Here is a 20306-nt window from a genome sequence, read left to right as displayed (position 1 = left end):
CCTCTAACATTGGGCTAAGCTTCAACCGCAGGAAATTCTGCGTCAGTCTACGGTAGTGAGAGGAAGGGAGAAGTGTCCTATGTACATAGGCTCCAGGTGGTTCTGCATGTTTGGAAGTGTATTTTCCTCCTTTCTTCCTTTGGCTAATAACTCCATGCCTCAGATAACCCAAGGTGGATTGCTACATGCTACCTATATTTTCTGACTTGTGATAAGGACTCTCGTGGTAAAGCCTGATAACTTTTATAAATAGCTTTATTGCATGTAGGAAGATTTAAAACCTCCCTAAACTTACTTGGATGAGAGTCCATCTGCTGAATAAGAATCAGCATCTGTCATTCTCTCTCTCCTACGTCACATGGAGAATCCCTGAGAATAATCGGAAAATCCCCTCACGTCACTGCTCTAGCATGTGGACTGAAACACCTCTCTGGGGAGAAGTGTATCCAGGGTCATTGTCGGAGGATGTATCATTCTGGAGATACAGTTGGTGGGAAACTGTACTCATAAAATTATGGTTATAGTCTTCTAGTACACGTGACATTCTGAGAAACCTGCGTTCTCCAGCTAGCACATAGAAACAAGTCCTAACATAAAATGTAAAAAGACTAAATGGTAGATTGTTCACTCCTCAGGAGAAGAATGGGTGTCACCATTATATGTAATGTTGTAATAAAAAGGTAAGTTTAAAATAAATTAATATTGTTTTATAATAAGCACCTACTAATTAATATTGTTTCATAACAAACAAGGGAAAAATCACAAAGAAATCCTTTAGAATATTTTCTCAGAACAAAAAGGATTGTGAATTGCAAAGCTTAACCTCATGATGTGTAGCTTACTGGCATGCAGACCCTGCTGCAGAACACAAACTTTTTAGCTCAGAATCCTGTATAACATGAGGAGATTACGCCTCAGGACAGGACCTCCATCAGTCAGTAAACTGAGGGGGATGGGGCGGAACAACTGAGCTAGTCAAATCGTACTGTAGAAAACAGAGAAAAAGAATGCATCTTAAATCCTGTGTTCCTCTAAACTGGCCCTTGTCTATGTCTATCCCGAATCCCTCTCCAGAAAGGTGCTTATGCCCTGTCTTGAAAAAAAGTAATCCAGTTAGGGATTTTAATTTACTATTCTCATTTCTTTGTGGCCTCATGTGCATGAGGCTCTGCGACAATCCAATCATTGCAAGAGCTTACTCTCTCTTAAAAATGAATGGCAGCTCTAGGAGATCCTTCTAAGATTCCACTTTTGCATTTTGTCTTTGTGTTTCAGTTGTCATGGCAAATGCTCTGAGGCAGAAGTCTTCTGTAGGATAAATGTTCATTAATGCCAGATGAATATATACCTTATATTTTTGCAAGTTTTGACTTGTTTTTTTCATTTGCCATTAAAAATAATACATATCCATATATTTGAGGATTTGTACTTACTTCATCTGATACAAGTTATTGGTCCCTCTGTGATCAATGTCATGGCAGAAAGCAGCAGCAACCATGGCAAAGGCTTCTAGATCAGTGTAGTATTTCTTTATTTTGCCTGTCTATAAAAGAAAACAGACAATTCTGAGTGTGCACCTCCCAGAATTTTCCTGTTGGAATTGAAAGGAAAACTAAGTAATGAATGTAAGGTTAATATTAGCAACATTACCATGAGCAGAGTAAACATTGTTTGTCCCACATTGAATCCATGTCGCCAGTTATGGTAAGTGATATCTCGATAACCCTTCCTGACTGTGTACATCCATCTGGTAAGGACCTATTACGAACAAAAGTGATTAAGACTGTGCTGTTAATTGAAACAAAATAATGGAATTCCTATAAAGTTACTGGAATATACTATGAAACTACTGTAATAATGTGCAAGTTCTATGAAAATAATTGTTTTTCCTTGAATTAAACATGGAAACAGCACATTGTTCTTATGTAAATTTGATTGATTTAATTCCTTTCATAGCTCACACAATTTCAGGATTAGTTTTAAGTCTTTATGACAAATACACAAATGTTTAATTAAGAAAGGAAGTTTGCTACCCATACCACTAATATTTTAGTATTGCCTACTTCTATATTACAGTACCTACAATGAGGTATTTTTCTTCTATCTTAAAATAAATATAAACAAGACAAAATAAATCAGACCTCAGCTGGGACTTTGAACTTTTCAACAACATTTATCTCAAAGAACAGTCGTATTCCACAAGTTATCAGGCCATGCTCTGTAACAGGAAAGTCACTGAAGCGGAATTCATACAGTTCTAAATCTTTTGGATCAGGTAATTCTTCTTTCTGTTAGGAAAAGTCAAAAACACAAGTGTTTTTTTTCTGGCAAGCACAAAGTTGGGAAAACTTTTTTCTTTTCTGGCTTCAGTAGAAACATTGTCTCAGAACAGGATGCTTACTATATCTTCAAATGCCTCAGGTTTCATTACAAACTAATGTGTATTAGGTTATGAAACATGATTGTGATACTGATAGCTTTCTTTTCAAAGAGGATAGGTAAAAGGCTTGGCCAGGCAGTGTTTCTTCCTACTCTGAATTCCAACACAATCTCTTGTGACCATCTCAACATTTCCTTAGTTCAGAAATCTCAGGTCATGGAATTTCTCCTTCCTGCTATGAAATCCTATGATTCTCCCGCTTTTAGCGATTAACTGGGCTGCAGTTAATCTTTTTCACAACCAAGATTATTCTTGCTAAGTATTGTTCTTCCCTTTTGAATCTTATGAACAGTGATGAATATAGTGACCAAAACCAACCTGTCTAGAACAAAACATTTTTTACTTTTACATTAAAATTAAGTATAACAACTTTTTTTTTTTTTTTAATAATAAAAGGCTTGCTTGCATGCCTACCTACCCATAGCCTTGTCTTCTCTTGGAGAGACTATAAGCAAGCAAAGATTCCTGTACATTTTTTAACCTCTGGAGTGCTGGTGGTTTGTTTCTGCTCCACAACCAACTCTCTAAATCAGTCCGTCTTACACTGTCTCCTGTGACAGTCTCTCTGTGTCTGTGACAGCCTACATACACTTAATAGACAAACCTGTGGGGTTGATTTGGCACATGTAAAGTAGACTGGAAAATCCTACAAGATCAGCTGTAAAAATTCACAAATCTTATTTGTGTTCTTGTTTGTCTGCTTGCAGTAGATTCTTGACTGCTTGGCTCTTTAATGATCTCAGTATATGCATGAAGTAAAAATTGTTGCAATGCTTAAATGTACAAAGCATATAGTATTCATGGTTATTATGGCTTACTTCAAAACCCTTAGAGTCATTTACTTTCTAGTGCTGTAGTTGGTGATGATTCTGTCCTAGTAATTGACTTGCTGTAGTTAGTTTACAACAGTCTCATCTGAACAATCCTGACCACTGATGAAAATGAGAGGTCATTTCAGAAGTAGTGGACTGTATAAGTGCATATTTTAAATTTCTTTAGAAGCTGTTTGGGTGACATTCAGGGATTTTTCTCTCTGAAGAGCAGATACAGAGCTTCAGCCAACTCTTTCTTGTACTGAAGAACCTCCACAAAACGTATACTAAATTCTTACATGCAGAGAATATTGAAGTTAAGAAGCCTGTATTAAATGTAAATTGCCTATTTTGTATATGTTATATAGATTCATATTGAATTGCCTAACTGGTAATAGCAATATTAGTGAACTGTTCTATAACACTTTTCATCTGTGTATCCCAAAGCCTAGGGAGAGCTTTATTATATTTTAAAAGATATGCCCCAATCCAAACAAGAATTAATTCAGGAAAGTCTGATGCAACACAAAAAATAGATGATATGATCACAACGACTCCCGTCCACCATAGTAGTTTATAAATGATCTCCATTTTATGGATGAGGAAAAAAGATGACCGAACATATGCATGTATTTCAACAAAGAAGGAAGGCTGAACATTCATGCAAAGATACTACCTTCTTCCTGGGATTTTCCTTTATATCTACTCTGATCTGAGGTCAAGGACAAGGAAGTCTGGATCGCTGGTGTTTTAAGACCTATTACTTTTTGAATCATCAGATCTAGAAACACCTGCCTTATCCCATTAGCTATGTGGAATTCCAGCTCTTATAATAGGATAAAGCATTCGCCTGTAGCCTTGGCACTGCAGATGATATTAGATCTTTGAATTTTTGACTCTACAATGTTGAGAGAATTAATTTCAATTGCTTTTTGGACCTTTAAAAATTCACACTAGTGTTATGTTTTTACGTTCGGAGCCTGTAGCATAATAATCACTTATTGCTCTACCAGCGGAGAGATTTTTATAATTTTTATCTATTCATTTTTGCAATTCTTCATGCAGCTAAATTAAATTTATTTTAAACGGTATGTGAAGATACACATGCCCTGTTGATGTTTTTTGGTTTCACCACTTGTAAGATGTATGAGCATCTGTTTTGTGGGAGCCCGTAAAACCCTAACACCATTGCATTCTGGCATGCACATGTACATAAATAAAAATAGTTTAATGAGATCTTTTCCCTAAGGCTATGTCTACATTAGCAAATGTAGTGTAATAGGAGGAAATACGTGAAGTGGTTGGTACTGGAAATCAACAGATTTGTGTGTATTTGACCTTTTTTCTTCAGCCTAGCTCTGTTTTCATCCATTAACAGTGGGAGTTCATTCAGTGTTTTCCTGGAGCACATCTTTGAGTTTTGCTCCAGATAAACTAAGCCAGTGCATGTGGTCCAGGACTGCTCCACAAGAAAAACTGAAGTGCACTGAGGGGGCACTTTTTTCTCCAAAAAGGCACCCCCATTCTAGAGTGAAATACTAAGGCAGCCAGAGGACCATATAGGCTGGAAAACAAATTTTTGTTTAGTAGTAGCAGAGTTTTAATTGATTAGGTCAAATTTATTTCGTCACTGTGAAGTTACTGATCACTGTCTTTGGAGTTCTCTGCCTAAGGAAATGCAGGAAAATTAATCTGAAAGTAAGTTTGTTCCACTGGACACTCCTGCTTGTGTTCTCTTACTCAAAATGAAAGTGACCTTATATCAATGTCCGTTCTTTTATTTTCAAAATTAAATAAATTCATTTATAGGTATGTCACTGTCCCTATGGATATTTAAAGAAGTTAAACAGTTTAAATGTTAATTCATATAAATGTTTCTATATAACTCTGACTAGCCAAGTCTGACACACATTTGGGACTGAATGTTTCCCTATAGGTAACAATGGGGTCTGCACGTAGAAGAACCAAAGAGGCTGAAGATGTATTATTAAATCAACTCCATCTAACTTGTGGAACTGGTAGGTAAAATCAATTGTATTAATCAGGATTTGGCTATACACAACTTTTTCTATAATGATGACACATCACTATCTAATATAAACACACTACCATAATTTTCAGTTTAATGACTTACCAAAATCCTGATAAGATCCTTTTGATCACATTCTTCTAGACTATTTACATTCAATTTCTCCTTGTATTTCTAAAAATGAAAATGAGTAAGAAATTCAGGTTTTGTGTAGCAAATTTCCTACTTTAATTTTGTGACTGTGGACAGAAACTCACCAGTATAGATTCAACTTCAGAAGGGGTGGCCTTTGTCTGGTACATAAGCATTTCCTGAGCAATGTCTTTCCTGTTTTCAAGCTTGTTCATTTTGTCATAAGTGTCAGTATTTAAAACAGACCACCCCAGGAACTGTGTGAGAGTCTGGAACAAAGACAAAGAAAGTGAAGATGACACCATGACAATAAAATTGAACCGACAATTTGAACTTACTTTACTTAAACTCCAGTTTCTGGTAGTGCCCTTTGAAAACCAATGTGTAACTCTGTTAGAGGCCTTTACCCTCCATCAACAGGTTCTGTTAGCACCTAGCAGCTTTTAATGACGTTGTTTGTCTTAACCTCGTAATTAAGGGCCCATATTTCCATTTTGTATACAGGACTTTGAGGCATATGAAGCTGAAGTTAGCTGAGTGAACTTGAATACACTGTGTAGCATCGTATCTTGCCCAAGTGCATGTGATCATGAACGCTCTGTGAACTCCCATGATCACAGGCATGATACCCATTGGCAAGCAGCACACCTTACCTGCTTACCCACTGCTAATTAGGAGATGCTGACCATCACTGAAAAGTGATTAAAAATAAAATTGTATCTGACTTTTGTTCATTATTGAAATGTAAATGATCTCTCATAAATTTTCATGTTCCTAAAGAGAAATAAAATTTCTGATTCTTAAGAAACTATAGTGAAGAGGATAGACATTTGGTTAGGCATTAATAAAGATTCTTTGAAAATTTTCAGACATTTGAAAATTATTTTTTACAGGAATATTTTTATTAACATCATATGGCTCCTTAAAGCCTCTAATCCTATTAAGCTTACTTCAATGATCTGTTCATCATACTCGTCAAAAGGTTTTCCATCTTTCCTATTGTAAAATGTTGCAACTCCCACAATTTCTTCTTTTTTGTTGACAATAGGCAATGACAGGACATTTTTGATAACCCATCCAGTCTCATCCACTGGTCCTTTCTGTAGGAAAGCCAAAGAATAGGAAATGTTGTGTATTTCTTTTAAAGTAGTAATACAGGTATTGATATAGGCAATGCAACACTAAGACCTGTGCATCACAAACAAAGGAGAAATTATTATATATAATCAACAGTATAGTAAATTATATTATATATAATATAAATTATTATATATAATCAACAGCCTATTTTTCTGCAATATCTATAATTATTAATATTACTGGAATTACCTGAAATGAGAAATATTCATCTGCTGGTGCATTCATCATGTTACAAATCTGCAGCATAAAGAAAAGGAGACATTGTTTAAATGGAATATAATGTGTACCCAGTCTTGGCCTGATATTTTAAAAAGGTATTTATTTTCGAAGCTAGTAACAGTGAGCACCTGAGCTAGCTACAGAAATTAAAACTTCCCATTAAGTTAGATGTGGTTATTCTAACAGATGTCATTCTGGAGTGCTCGTAGCAAAGTCCCTTGTGTATGATGTCTCACAGCGCATAAGCATAATGGTTAACAAAATCACTTCCAGTTTAAAATGGCATGAGGGTTTATAGAAAGAAATAACTGATTGCTAAAGTCTCTGTCCTTACTGCTATTAAAAATGCCATAGGATTACAATAACTCTCATACATCACAACTTTGAATTACGTACATTTTCTATGCAAGAGATAAGAAAAAAAGAAAATTGTAAAACTGTGTATATGATGACTTTCTTACTTTGACATTTTGGTATGAGACTTAGTTAGCACACCTGTAAAGTGACATCAGATGCACACATTATTCCTCCGATGTCACCACAACCAGAGGAAAATTTTCATGGTGTTTTGGGCTGAGGGATTGCCTCCATCCAGACTACTGATTCACATGATTTCACTGGGAACCAATGACACTGGAAGTAGCATGGTATTTTTATACAGGTTCTTGGTTGTGGGGAGGTTTGGGGGTTTTTTTTGTTCAATCAGAAGAACTGCATGAACTAAAACTTTTCATTTTTACTTTTGCTATGAACTTACAAATCCATTTTCAGCAACATATGTTGGCAATCCACTGACAAGACACCAGTGATCTGCTGGAGGTGTCCTTTAGGGAGAGAATGAAATTAAATTATTTCTGCAATACAGACATGTTATTATTCTCTCAGCAATACATCTAATTACCACACATTCACAAGCTGCCAATGAATACTCACGGAATAACTTTGATTTCTTCTTTTCCATGTAAAATATAGTCAATAATCTTATAAAAGTTGACTTCCTAAATAAAAAGAAAGAATTACGTAGGTGACCTGTACAGCTTCAATGTCAAAATTAAGATTCATAAAAAGAAAAATTAATATCCTCACTCGTCCATCAGGTGTCTTGGGGCCTTTGTAAGGCTCTGCCTCCCCCAGCCGGATTGGCCACTCATCATAGAACTCCTGAGAAAGTGATAAACAGGGTTTACCAAAATGAAAAAACAAACCAAACCAAAACAAAACCAGTTCTGTGTTCATAGATAATATGACATATGTGGATAGCAATTTTATTTTTCCTTCTCCACAGCTGTACTAGGTGGTCACATTTCAGACAATATTAAGAAAATGTTGTTAAATATATTCCAGGCAAGAAATGTTAGCCAGTAAATTGCAGGCTAAACTGAAGCTTATCTCTGGATGGTTGTACAGCTTAATTGTTGTTTTAGAAGGCAGGTATTTACAAAGCAATAATCAGACCTGCAACTGTCTCTTCTACCCTTTCTCACATGAGTATGAGAAATCTCACAATATGAAAAATTATTTCAGAATTTGCCTTTATGTTTATCATGGTTGTATCCTTTGCCATGCTTATGTTTTGCATGTAATTTTTGTAACATGGTTAGATTTTATATAAATTATCCCAAAGGGTTAGAAAGCATGGTAACTTTTTGTCTTGGAGAGACATGCACCAGAAATATCCAGAACAAATGAATTAGAAGGATGGATTTTATAACTTAAAGTTAGGAGCAGCACTTATCTAGCAAGTAGACAAAGTGATTGTTACCTTCTCTTTAGTCATGTCCAGCAGACCAACAGAGTACCTTTCACAATTCAAATACATTCGAATAGTATACAGTGCTTTGTGAAACTGCCGTTCTATATCTGTTAGCTCTTCAAACACTTTGTTGGCAGACCACAAAAGCATCTATTTACAACAAAAGAGAAAGAGGGTAAATGTTTGCAACACTAAGAAAACATAAATATATGAATCCTGGGCATTCCAGAATAAAATTATAAGCTGCATTACTATTATCAAATAAAAGAATTAAATAGATGCTATCCTTACTTCAATAAGCTTGCAAGAATATAAAATACTGGGAATAATAATGGTTTCACACAAACATGAAGTATTATCATTAACAAATTCCTCTATACCTGACTTCTTCGGCATTCAATATTGTAGAGATATGTCGTATGATGATGTCTTAGGACCAAAGATATAAAATTGAGGTATTTTTTAAAGACCTAAAAATGACAAAGAGCAAAAATAAGACAAAAATGTCAAATCAAGAGGTAGATTCACTCAAACTACTTGTTGAACTAAACAGCTCTACTGTGTGTGATATTTGGGGTTATTACCTCTTCATCCTCTTTTGAGAATTCAGTGGCATTTAATTTGTTGAGTGCCATCACAACAGCAAGCACCTCTTTACCCTGCATAATTGGGGTTGCCAACATATTGAGTGTTGTATAACCAGTTTTTTTGTCCAGAAAGTCAGAAAAATGGTTGTTCTGAAAGAAAAAAAAACCAAAACAAAACACAAATGAAACGCATAGTTACCATGCCAAAAGCAAATGATCATGTAATTTGATAATTTATGTTTGCAATGCTATGAGCACAGTTTCACAGTGCAGTAGGTTTATACTTGCAAAAAACCCCACTATCATTATTTAACCCAATCTTGCAGCGTTATATGTACGACCTTAACTTAGGCATTAGTAATGAATACAGCTTCTGAAGCTAAGTTCTGTGCAGGTTTTTATTAGAATGATGAGGAATTTGAGGATTTAAAAATATGTGAAAATCTAGAATAAAGGAGAGAGTAATATGACTTTGTGGTTACCTGAGAGTCTAATACATGTGGGTTGCATGTAAGAGAATGACTTCATAGCTATGTTAATATCTCTTATTATTTAGTTATTTCTGTAGATAAAATTCATTATACTGTCCCATTACACAGTGTTCAAACTACCATCTGTCCTGAATGTATATGGCTAAAAATGCTTCTGACAGTCACCCCCAGCAGGTATGCATCTGGATGAACCACTTCTTATTCCTTCCTGTCTGACAGACTCCCATTCCTGCTGCTCCCAGTCCAACATGCTCTTCTGGTGAATGGGAGGGTGTAGGACTGCGGCATTAGGACACAGAGCTGCCGTTGTTGGGTGTGTGTGATCCTGTGGGAATGAGACCACATGACTAATGAATGAGCTACAACTAACTACTCCATCAATTTCATCCTTGAAACTGAGTGCTGAGGAGGGTTTACTAAAAGCTATTCTTTTTCATTCTTTTATGTAAAAGCTACTGGGAAGCTAGTTCATGTTTCATGGAAAGCTGTTTCATTTCCTCATATCAAAGAAATTTTTGGGTTTTTCTTTGAAATGCTTTAGTGTTCTCTAATTTAAAAAAAGGATTTGAAATTCATCAGGGAAATCTGTTTGTCAAGGGTTGTGTTTTGTGATGTTCTTATGATAATATATCTAAATGAGCTGAGTTATGAGTTTGGGGATTGAAATCTGTCAACATGTGCATACTGAGAAATGACATGGTTCTAGTAAGCAGCTAAAATAGCCAGATTCTGTATTTATTGAGCCTCTTCCGTTACCTCGCATCTGCCACTTCTAACAAGTCAGTGCTCAAACTACTTCTTCAGAGCAATGAGCACTCAAGTCCTGGTCCACACTCAAATTCGGCCTGAATTTCCTTTAACAGGTATACTTATTTCTGAAGGTGATGAGCAGTTGGTGCTAAATGAGAATGCCAAGAGGTGGCGAGTGGCCTGGTAACCAGGGAAGGTCAGACTACATTCCAACACCATGGATAGGAATTGCAGCTGGCCAGAGGGAGGCCAAAGGAGTCCTGTTTTAAGGACATCCATCCAGAACCAAGACTCCCAAACCTTACCAATCCCTTTCTGTTAGCAAGTATTTGTGAACCCACTTGTAAAGTGGCTGACTTGTTACTGCATGTCTACCCGCAGAGCTGATACATATTACTGCTATTAATTACTGCATTAGCTTAGGCAGCCAAGATCTGCGTGGTAGATCTCAAGGTCTCTTCCTTGCCAATGAGCTGGAGAATGTTGCAGGCTGACACATAGTGGAATTTCTGCTTTCATAATTTAAACACGAAACTACTTAAACAAACAAACAAAAAGAATAATAAAAGTAACCAATATGTTTTCTGTGTAGTTCAACGTATCAGGCTGTATTTGGGTTCCTGGAAAGTGTAGCCAGTTCTGAATATATTGTCTAAGTGAAGAGGAAATGTTTTCTCCGTTTCTGTCAAATTTTCCCTGAGTTGTTGTTTTCTGTTTCTCTCGGAGAATACTATAGGGGTATCTCACTTAACAGACATCCAGGGAAAATGCTAGTCAACCTGTCTCTTCTATGTAACAATCAAATGCTGTCCTGTAGTCTGCTAAACAAGTATGCTATTAGTGGAAATATTTTATTTTCTCTGAGATGTTTTACCTACTGACAGAACCATTCTGGTTTTGTGTGTGTTTTGGGGCTTCAGGAACAATTTCTGAATCTCTGACTGTTTTAGCTATTCAAAATAAAGTAAATCAGATAGAGAATTTGACCCTGCTTTGTAGTTCCTCTGCCTCACTAAGAACAACTAGCATAATGGTGAGGCCCAAGTTCCTGATTTTAGAGCGCTGTATGCTGCTATGAGGGAATAAATAAAAATTTCAGACACTCCTGGATTTCTGCATACTTAAAAGGAACCTGTATACACAAAGTGAGCTGAATCAGCAGGACACAGATGCTGAGTTGTAATTTGTTTAATAACTCCAGACTAAAGGTACAAGCAGTGGTGTTCAGAGTGTTCAGAAGAAGCACTTTGGTTATACAATTTTTGCAGAGGATGATAGAAAAATTTTAAAGAATGCAAGTCTGTGTTAATAAACAAAAAGTTCACTAACCACAAGCCATCCTAAGTTGTGCCTAGATAGTGCAATGCAGAAAGATATAAATACCTCGTAACACATTGGCAGTGTTCCCACAGCATATACGAAGACTCCTATCGCACATGATTTGCATATACAAGCAAAAATTTGTGCTTAGATTTAGACTTTTCATTATTGAATATTTTGCACATAATTGCTAGTTTTAAAGCCTTTATTTCCAATCAAGGTTTTAAAATATTTTCTCTTGAGAACATAATCTGCTTCTGTTTTCAAAGAAAATCACTTTTCACAATGTCTGGAAAATCATGTTCATAGGCAAATAAGCCAGAAATATGCTCTGCAGTACCAGAGCCAGAAGAGCATCTTGGTGCTCCCATGGATATATGAATGTGGACACTTAGTCTATTTGAGCCTGATCTTTTGAATCCAACCATCTTTCAGAGCAAGATTTGAACTTTCAGCTCTAAGATAAATCATAAAAATAGGCTTTTAAAAAAGTGAGGGAAAGGCGATCTATTGATAACTCTAACTGTAGTATATTTGCAAGCATTTTCTACTAGCTTTGTTTAAAGCTAAACACAGCTATTTACTGTACAATGATCAATTCTGTAGATTTATCCTAAGATGCGCAACATGCACTAAGCTAGCACCAGCATACAGGGGTGGAAAGTCAGGATGCCTCTTTGTGTTCATTTTTCTGTTATAGATAGAAGGTAATAGGAGAGGGGTTTGAAAAGCTACTATGGATCTAGCCTATACACTTAAAATTATTAGCTAATTCATGTTTCTTCATTCTCTAAACCATGAAGCCAGTTTTGTCTCACTGTAACTTACCAACACTACTACACATTATTATTATAAACCTCTTAACAATGAAATATCAATATAATGCTCTATGTTCAGATCATTTGGCCGCAACTTTTCAATTCCTTTAAGTTTTAGAAGCCTAATTTCCATCTCATAGTTAGCAGTGGAATTTATGAAATCAGAAGTCACTGTTGTGAAAACAGTGTGATTACACCTCTGTGAAAGTGAAAAATAAGCCCATTCTTTCTAAAAATAATTTTTATTTTCTTCATATAGCAGTTACAAATAAACTTGCTTACTGAGACTATACTACATCTGATTATGAATTGTAGCTACCCAACTATAAGTTCATATCTGTAATAAAGTAAAATAAATATAAATGAGAAAAACTCGCTCCCTGGGAACAACAGGCATTTGGAGAAGAAAGTTAATTTTTAAAGACTACATGAGTAGATAATGCTTTATGATTATGTAAGGGTTTTTTAAAAAAATCAGTGGTGCTTTATTGTATCTGAAAAGTTCTTATTGATGGACTGTTCAGAAGAAGGAACCATCTTGTCTCTCTTATTTCATGGCTCTCCTGCAGATCTCAGTTCCTTTCTTGGGAGTGGTATGTTCTTCTATGTTTCCTTTTACCAGTTTTTAAGGACCTAATTTATTTCATGATGAATTCTCCTTCGTTGGCAGATTTTAGATATCCCACAGTTCTTTAAGCAAACTATGAAAAAGAGCTCTGCAAAAATTTCTAACCTTTCACAGGCTTTATTCTATGGCAAGCATAAAAAAAATGAAGACCATCATTCTAATATTCATTACATCACCCAAATCACGTTATCTTAGGATTTGCTACACTCGCTCCAGAACACCGAGCTAAACCTTGAGACTAATGACAGAATGCAGCCTGAGGCAAGTGAGTTTGACACTATTGGAAACTCCAGGTCAAAGTCAGCAGTGTAAATTATTTGCTGAGTGTAAATTTAATCAGAAAATGCAAAAACTATTGTAAACAATGAGATAGGGTAACCCTTGTTATTTTGGTTTCCATTGCACGTGCAAAAGTATGTAATTTGTACAAATGCAGGAAAGACTGAGAAATGGACAAGTGTGAAAAGCAATTAAAAATGAAAGTATAAGGGAACAAGGATCCCTCTTTCCTGTTCGGCTAGTCAGGGTAAAGATTCACTGCTCTGGTTCATTTGAGGTAATAGGAAGAGCAGCTCAATAGTGTTAGTACCAAGGCTTCTCACATCTCCAGTATACTTGTTATTCCCAATTGCTTTTCATTTAGCACACTGTCAGCATGTTCATTACACATGGGCTTTGAAATGTTAGGAAATTAGACTATCCCATAAACCTTTGCTTATGGGAGACTTGCTAGGAAGCAGCATGATGTAGTTTTGTTTATGTTCCACAGATGACATTTAGACCTTGGTTTTCATATCATCATTACTCCTATTCAAAAAACTCTTACTGTTCCTTCTTCTGTCGACTCTGAGTGACATGTCAGTATCTGCTGTGCAGTCTACCTCTCCATTTTGAGTTTGGCAAAGCGTATCAAATATCACACTTAAGGAGAAATGAAAAGACTTAATCCTGCATCTGAGGAGATAGTGTCAAGAGAGCAGACAACTGTTTTCCTCCACCTCTTTCCTCTTGTGAAGCACAGAGGAAGAATGGCTTTCTGGGACCCATTGCAGCTATGACTACTTTGCTCATGTTGGGCCAGAGGTTCTGGGTTGGACAGATGAGCTCAGGCTGGTCAAAATGCATCATCCTTTGGATGTAAGATGACCAGGGGTGGGTCTGGAGCACTACTGGAACAGGAATCACAGAAACCTCTGACATCAGGAGCTGGTGTCACGCTCTTATCATTATCACACATTTATTTGCATATCTTTACATGTTTCTGTTTTCCTTTCTGGTAGCCTTGCAATATTTTCTCCTATACTGATATTTTCTTCTCCCACAGCTTGTCTTGCATTGGTTTCTCAGACAAAATTTTTTGCCACTGAGTAGGTGGTATTGGTGTGCCATATTGCTTCATCTCTTATTTCTGCTTATCCTAATTTCAACTTACAAATATTTTTTTTCATAATGATATAATTGAGTATGAATGGAAAATAAAAAGCACCTATCATCAGCTATGAAAATGTCATCAGTCTGATTCAAAATCAAAACTAACTAACTAAATGAGTTTGCCATTCATTAGGGCACACTCAAAAAATCCCACACTGTCAGGGATGTAAAACAACTGCATTTTGACATGTAACTTACTAGCATTGCAGAACAAATTGACTTTGATATCTTCAAGATCACTAGAGTTTTGAAACAAAATCAAGTAGAAATTAAGATATCTTTAACAGCATTTGGGGGTTGAACTTTTCAGTCATGCCATTGAAATGTCTGCTTGTTATTTATCATATGTAGTGTCTATTTTGCAACTTTTAAAAATTGAATCTGTGTTATATGGCTTGAAGCTAAAAATTTAGATTTTCATTTTAGTTTTTAATATTAATTTTTTCTTCAATTTTGGGAGCTTTCTTCTTTTAACAGAAGTCAAGTGAAAGAAAGAACTAAAAGTTTGGGTTTTTCTTCGGGAAGGCACGATTAATATAAATTTATTCCTGTGTTAAAATGTTTTCTTGTAAGTTGACTGAATCTTTGTCCTTATAACAGATTGAAACACATTTCCATTTTTCCAGTTAATATTTACTATATTCAGTGTGAGTTTATGACAATCTGTTTTTTATTATCAAGATGATAAGATAAAATGGAGGAGCAGACATTAACATTTACAATGCAAGTTCTTCCCAGGTAAAAGGCTACCTCTCAGTTTTTTCCCCTTTTTAGTTTATTTTAGGATTATTTCTTTCGGTTCTTATTACTTTCCAGACATTCAGGAAGGCAGCATCTCTGTAACATTGTTTACCTTTGCTCTCATTTCTTCTCATCTTAGCAACTCTGCTTTTTGTCTCAAGAACTTCCCTCTAAAATTATTTTAACAATCTTCCTCTGGCCTTTGAAGCTTTTTTAACATACTCTGCCTTGTCAATATGTTGGATATTTGGGTTTCTTCTCCAAGATCACATTGTTAGGAGCCTAGCTCTACCACAAAGTGACTCCATTCTTTCCATTTTTAGGGCAACTAGTTGTGTCATAGACCATCTTGCTCTCTCCTGTGCTTTCCCACTGCTCCATATTTTTTACAAGGATGCGCCTGATTCCAGCCATGTCTTCTTGCCCTAGGAGGGAGTCTAAGACTCCTGCCTGATCCCAGGACCACTGCTGTGTATTACCAGAGCAACTGTTTGCACACATAGCAACTGGACAACAGTTCAGTGTCCAGGGCTCCTCGCTGCCACACAGGAGTTTGAACCACTGAGCTGCAAAACCATGCTTCTTTTTGAACTTTTCTGTCCCCTCTTCAAATAATCTTTAATTTATGTTACAGTTTGGTATAGTTTCAAGAAAAGGGATGGAGTGTCTCTTCATCCTTGTTCCAGGTTCAGACAGCCTGGAGTCTGAGGACTGGCACATTCCCATGAATCTGAAACTCCTGTCACTTCAGACAGGCCTGGAATTGAAGTCTCTCCCACCGTTGCATTAAAAAGAAGTAGAGCTCCCAGAAAAAAGACTCATGCAAGCTGAAGCTGAATCAGTTTACAAAGGGATGACAGAAGTGCTTGCAACTTGAAGATGTATTTGTTTTGTATCATAGGATTCCAGTGGTTAAACTAGGTGCCACAATAATCACTGCCCTGGCTGCTTAATTTGAGTTGGAAGCACCAGAATCTCTCCACACTCTGTTGTTCCTTCACTTCACTGGAGGTTGTGGATACCAGTGCAGGATCTCTAAAAGCGAGGGCTTGTTATTTCAGCATCAGAAAATTTGAGTCCCTTTTTGGATCTAATCCAAAAGCCTTCACTTCTTTTGAAGCGTTTTTTCACCATTTATATAATTTTATACTCTACTATAACCAGGAATATTATTTCTTGAATTTACAATCCTCAGTTAAATCTTTGTCTTCAAATATCTCTGAATTAAAAGAAATAATGCAATAATTTAAATAAATGATGGATTAAAGCAAATATATACAGTCTTTATTATTGGTTCTTACAGGGTGAGAATGTGAGATTTTGATTCCTCAGAAGACATGCTCGTTGTTTAGCTACTTCTTAGTTCTTAGTTTTATTTGAAAATAATGCCTTAGCAAAAGATGTAAGGTTATAGTACTCTATCCTGTTGTCCATGTTATTCTTTAAATATGAATTTAAAGAATATTAATGGACACATCAAATGTTACGCAGTCTATTATTTTACTTTGGAATATTTGAGTCCTGTACTCTGATAGATCCTGGGAATAATGTAAGGCAAATCATTACTGTAATGGTCCTGCCTGGTCTTCTGTTTCTCACTACTGTTAAATCCTGGATTATACGCTATTAGCTCTCACAGTCAACAGGTCCATAATCTTGTGGGGGGAAACTGTTCTGGCTATTAAGTTAATTATGGAATGTCTGTATCTTTTCCTCTGCTTTTCTTTTCTCAAGCATTAGTCAGGATGAGGAGCTTCCTCACGTTTATTGGTACCTTTCCAGGTTGAAGAAGGAGATAATCCCTAAAGAACTGGCTACCAGGCACTAAAAGTGGAGTCTTAGTTTTTTCAGTGATTTACTGCTGTTGTGATCTTTCATTACATTCCCTCTTGTTCTAAAGGGGCGTTGTTTGAAGCATGAAAATGTTTCACCGTGGGTTTGTCAATGTTGTCACGTACTTAAGACTTAAAAACCACTATGCTGTTTGGATATGGATTATGTCAACAATAGAAAGTGATTAGACATGACATCTTTAAAGTGCTATAGCCATCTAGAATTATTCGTTGTGCATTTTGTATTCTGACAAGGCAGAAGGGGCAAAATTCCTCTCTGGCTTAACTCTGCTTGTCATTTTTTGCTCAGGATTTGGGTAGCAGACAATCTAGTTTGACTGAAGTGCATACAAAGTGATCTGAAAAATAATTATCCTTTCAAAAACGTCGTAAAGGCTTCAGTGGCTGCCTCTTTCTGCTGCCATGGACTAATTATATTCCTTAAATGTTACTGACTATAGATGCAGTTCTGGGTTCCTTACTGAGATAAAGATTCTGGTGACAATAGTGGGAGCTTTGCCTGTGTGAGGAGTGTGGATTTGCACACTTGACTTTTTTTTACAGGTAGAATGGAAATGGTGACAATTCTGAGACCTTCAGGGTTGTTTTTAAATAAAAAATCTTGGTCCCAGAGAAGTCTCAGGGAATTTTGCAATTAACTTTTAAAATGTCAGTGTTCTGATTACATTTAGTTACCAAATGTGGATTAATGGCTTCGTGGTTTAACTGCATTTTTAAGTGTGGGCCTAATGGCATAGACCATACTGAGAGAGTAACTGAATGCCTAAGTAAAGATTACCTTAGAATGACTGAATAATATCTGGACAGATATTCAGCTGACATGAATTCATTTATGAGTGCAAAATGTATACATAGTAGGATTAGATAGACAGAAAGGTTCTCTTATTTAAGCATATTCAAATTACATTTGTCACAAAATTTTGAACAAATCCTATTGCAAACACAGAAATGTTTGGGCAGCCCTCCTGTGGGCACCTCTCACATAATGATATTAAGGAGCAGTCCAGTGTCTGATAGAAGGCACATCTTTCTTGATCCTTCTGATCTTTTCTCACGTAATCAGCCTTATGAATTTAGAAGGATTATCCTCCAATCTCCCCATGTGGTGGTAAGAGGCAGTAAGTCATATGCTTCTTGTCAGAATAGCAGACATTGAAGAATGCATCTTTGTGGTCAGTTAAAAATCAACTGATTTCTTTTCTCCAATCAGTCATTCTTCTGTTTGCTCCTGTGATTCCTACTTACATCTGAAGTAGTTTACTATATATTGGAATGTTCTTTTCACATATATATGCATTTTCATTTGTTTCTGAGCTTGAAAAGTAGTCCTTTATTTCTTTATACCTGCCAACTTTTAACATGATAAAATACATTACTTTTTGTTTAACTCCTGGAAAACATACCTAATTGCTGTGTATAAAGATTTTTATTGTTTACATTGAGCTTAGGACACTGAGGTGGTTTCCATCTCTAAAATGGCCCGTAATTTTTAACTGAATGTACAGGAAATACTGAGAACCAGACCGTCATCTTGTATAATGATTTTAGCACCATTTGATTATGCTGAGTTTTTCCATATAAGAGTAAAAAGAGATGAAGATGTCACCTTTTGATAATGTAAGGTTAGCTATTTTTAAAGAACTCTATAACAATCAAAGCACGTTTATGTTTCCCCATGTATTTCAGAGCAGTTTCTAAAGCAGTTCTTATTCATGCATGTTTCTGTTAGGTCACTCGTCATTTTAATTAACATTTGTAATAACCTTATCAGCACAATAACTAAAGAAGCTCTGAGTCATTAATCTTCTATAGATGGTTCTGAACAAAAGCCCTGTAACTGGACATACACAAAATTTGGAGCCATTTTAAATTCAAAGACAGACTTGAAACTGAACATATATGTTGACATCATCTTCATCTGGCTTCATCCACCTACTTATAAGGAAGCATCCTCATTACAAAAGCTGCAAATTAATTATGTTCAGAGGTGCATGTATGGCAGCACGGAATGGTAAGGGAGAACGCTTGCAAACCCATACTGGAAAACAGAATAGGAGCCTGCCTTGTTCAACAGAAGCACAAGTACTTATTGGTCTCTATTAATCTAATATTCTCCTCCCTTATTATAGTAAATTACATTACAACTATTGTGCAAGGATACTGGAAATACCTCACTAGGTTACAGGATGTAGTTCTACTGTATTTTAAGCAAACTATGCTGCTGCTTTTCTTGTGCATTTGGTCTGGATTTCTGTCTCTGGGATGCTTCTGAAGAACGGCTCTGTACCACAAGCCCTGTGAAGGAAGCTGAGTAAGCGAACGCACAGAAACCCATTCCCCAAGAGAAGTCACTTACCTTTTTCACATCAGGTATATTAAAAAACTTCTTGGTATGAGCAACCCATCCTGCTATCCCGATGTCCAGAGGAAAAACAGCCTCATTGTCTGGATTCACCAAATTGTCCTCAAACTTGGAAGTTGGAGTGACATCGAGAAGCCTGGTGGCTACCTCTGGAATACCATTTCGGGAACGAAAAATAAACATACTACACCGATCAGCTGCCAACAGCTGTGCCAGCCTCTGCAGGGCCTTGTGCACTGTCTTTTCCATAGTGCCTCCTTCATCCTGGATTTCTAGTAGCAGCTCAAAAAGTATGTGAGACTCCTCCAGACGGGACATGTCTTTGAAGCTGACTCCTTCCTTCACATCTCCAGGGCTCACTTTAAAGATACTTCCCAGCACTTCTGCCCTCATTTTTTGGTCGAAATACTCCTTGGCAAACTGGGGGTTGTTCTCCAAGTATTTTTCAACGGCATCTTTATTTACTTCTCCCATTTTTGCTGGATTGTTCTTAGGATTTCTTTTAGAACTGCATCACTATCAAAGTAGGAGAGGTAGCAAGAAGTCCTAACTTGATACTAGTAAGAAAACGGTACTTTGAACATATTGTATAGCTCACAGGCATAGTACATTCACCTTCCTCTGCGGCTTCCAAGCCTTCTGAAACTCTTGAGATATGACAGAAGGCACTAGCTTAGCATCTTCTTAGTGTGAGATCTTGGAGGCTGCTAATTAAAGAGATGTCAGGACACTAAACCCCTGAGCATTCTTAGCTCATAAATCCTACGGGAATCATTTTAGCATTTTAAACTAACCAATTA

General features: G+C 36.4%; 1 protein-coding gene across 1 annotated transcript in view; it reads right to left on the bottom strand.

The window, feature by feature from the left end:
* PDE6C (phosphodiesterase 6C) overlaps window positions 1-19980 on the bottom strand; it is a 29744-nt gene extending 9764 nt beyond the window's left edge. Inside the window, exons 1-14 of the mRNA XM_063339828.1 lie at window positions 19501-19980; window positions 9110-9262; window positions 8906-8995; window positions 8535-8675; window positions 7859-7933; window positions 7706-7770; window positions 7530-7596; window positions 6743-6790; window positions 6364-6513; window positions 5539-5682; window positions 5387-5455; window positions 2142-2288; window positions 1651-1758; window positions 1434-1543 (exon numbers count right to left, since the gene is read on the bottom strand). Of these exons, the coding sequence (XP_063195898.1) occupies window positions 1434-1543; window positions 1651-1758; window positions 2142-2288; window positions 5387-5455; window positions 5539-5682; window positions 6364-6513; window positions 6743-6790; window positions 7530-7596; window positions 7706-7770; window positions 7859-7933; window positions 8535-8675; window positions 8906-8995; window positions 9110-9262; window positions 19501-19980 (1847 nt within the window). The remainder of the gene's footprint in view (window positions 1-1433; window positions 1544-1650; window positions 1759-2141; window positions 2289-5386; window positions 5456-5538; window positions 5683-6363; window positions 6514-6742; window positions 6791-7529; window positions 7597-7705; window positions 7771-7858; window positions 7934-8534; window positions 8676-8905; window positions 8996-9109; window positions 9263-19500) is intronic.
* Between the last annotated feature and the right edge of the window lie 326 nt (window positions 19981-20306).

Source organism: Chroicocephalus ridibundus, chromosome 6 (genome assembly GCF_963924245.1).
Source record: "Chroicocephalus ridibundus chromosome 6, bChrRid1.1, whole genome shotgun sequence".
NCBI lineage: Eukaryota > Metazoa > Chordata > Aves > Charadriiformes > Laridae > Chroicocephalus > Chroicocephalus ridibundus.
The sequence above is the reverse complement of the archived record's forward strand: the minus strand, read 5'-3'. Positions and strand labels throughout refer to the sequence as shown.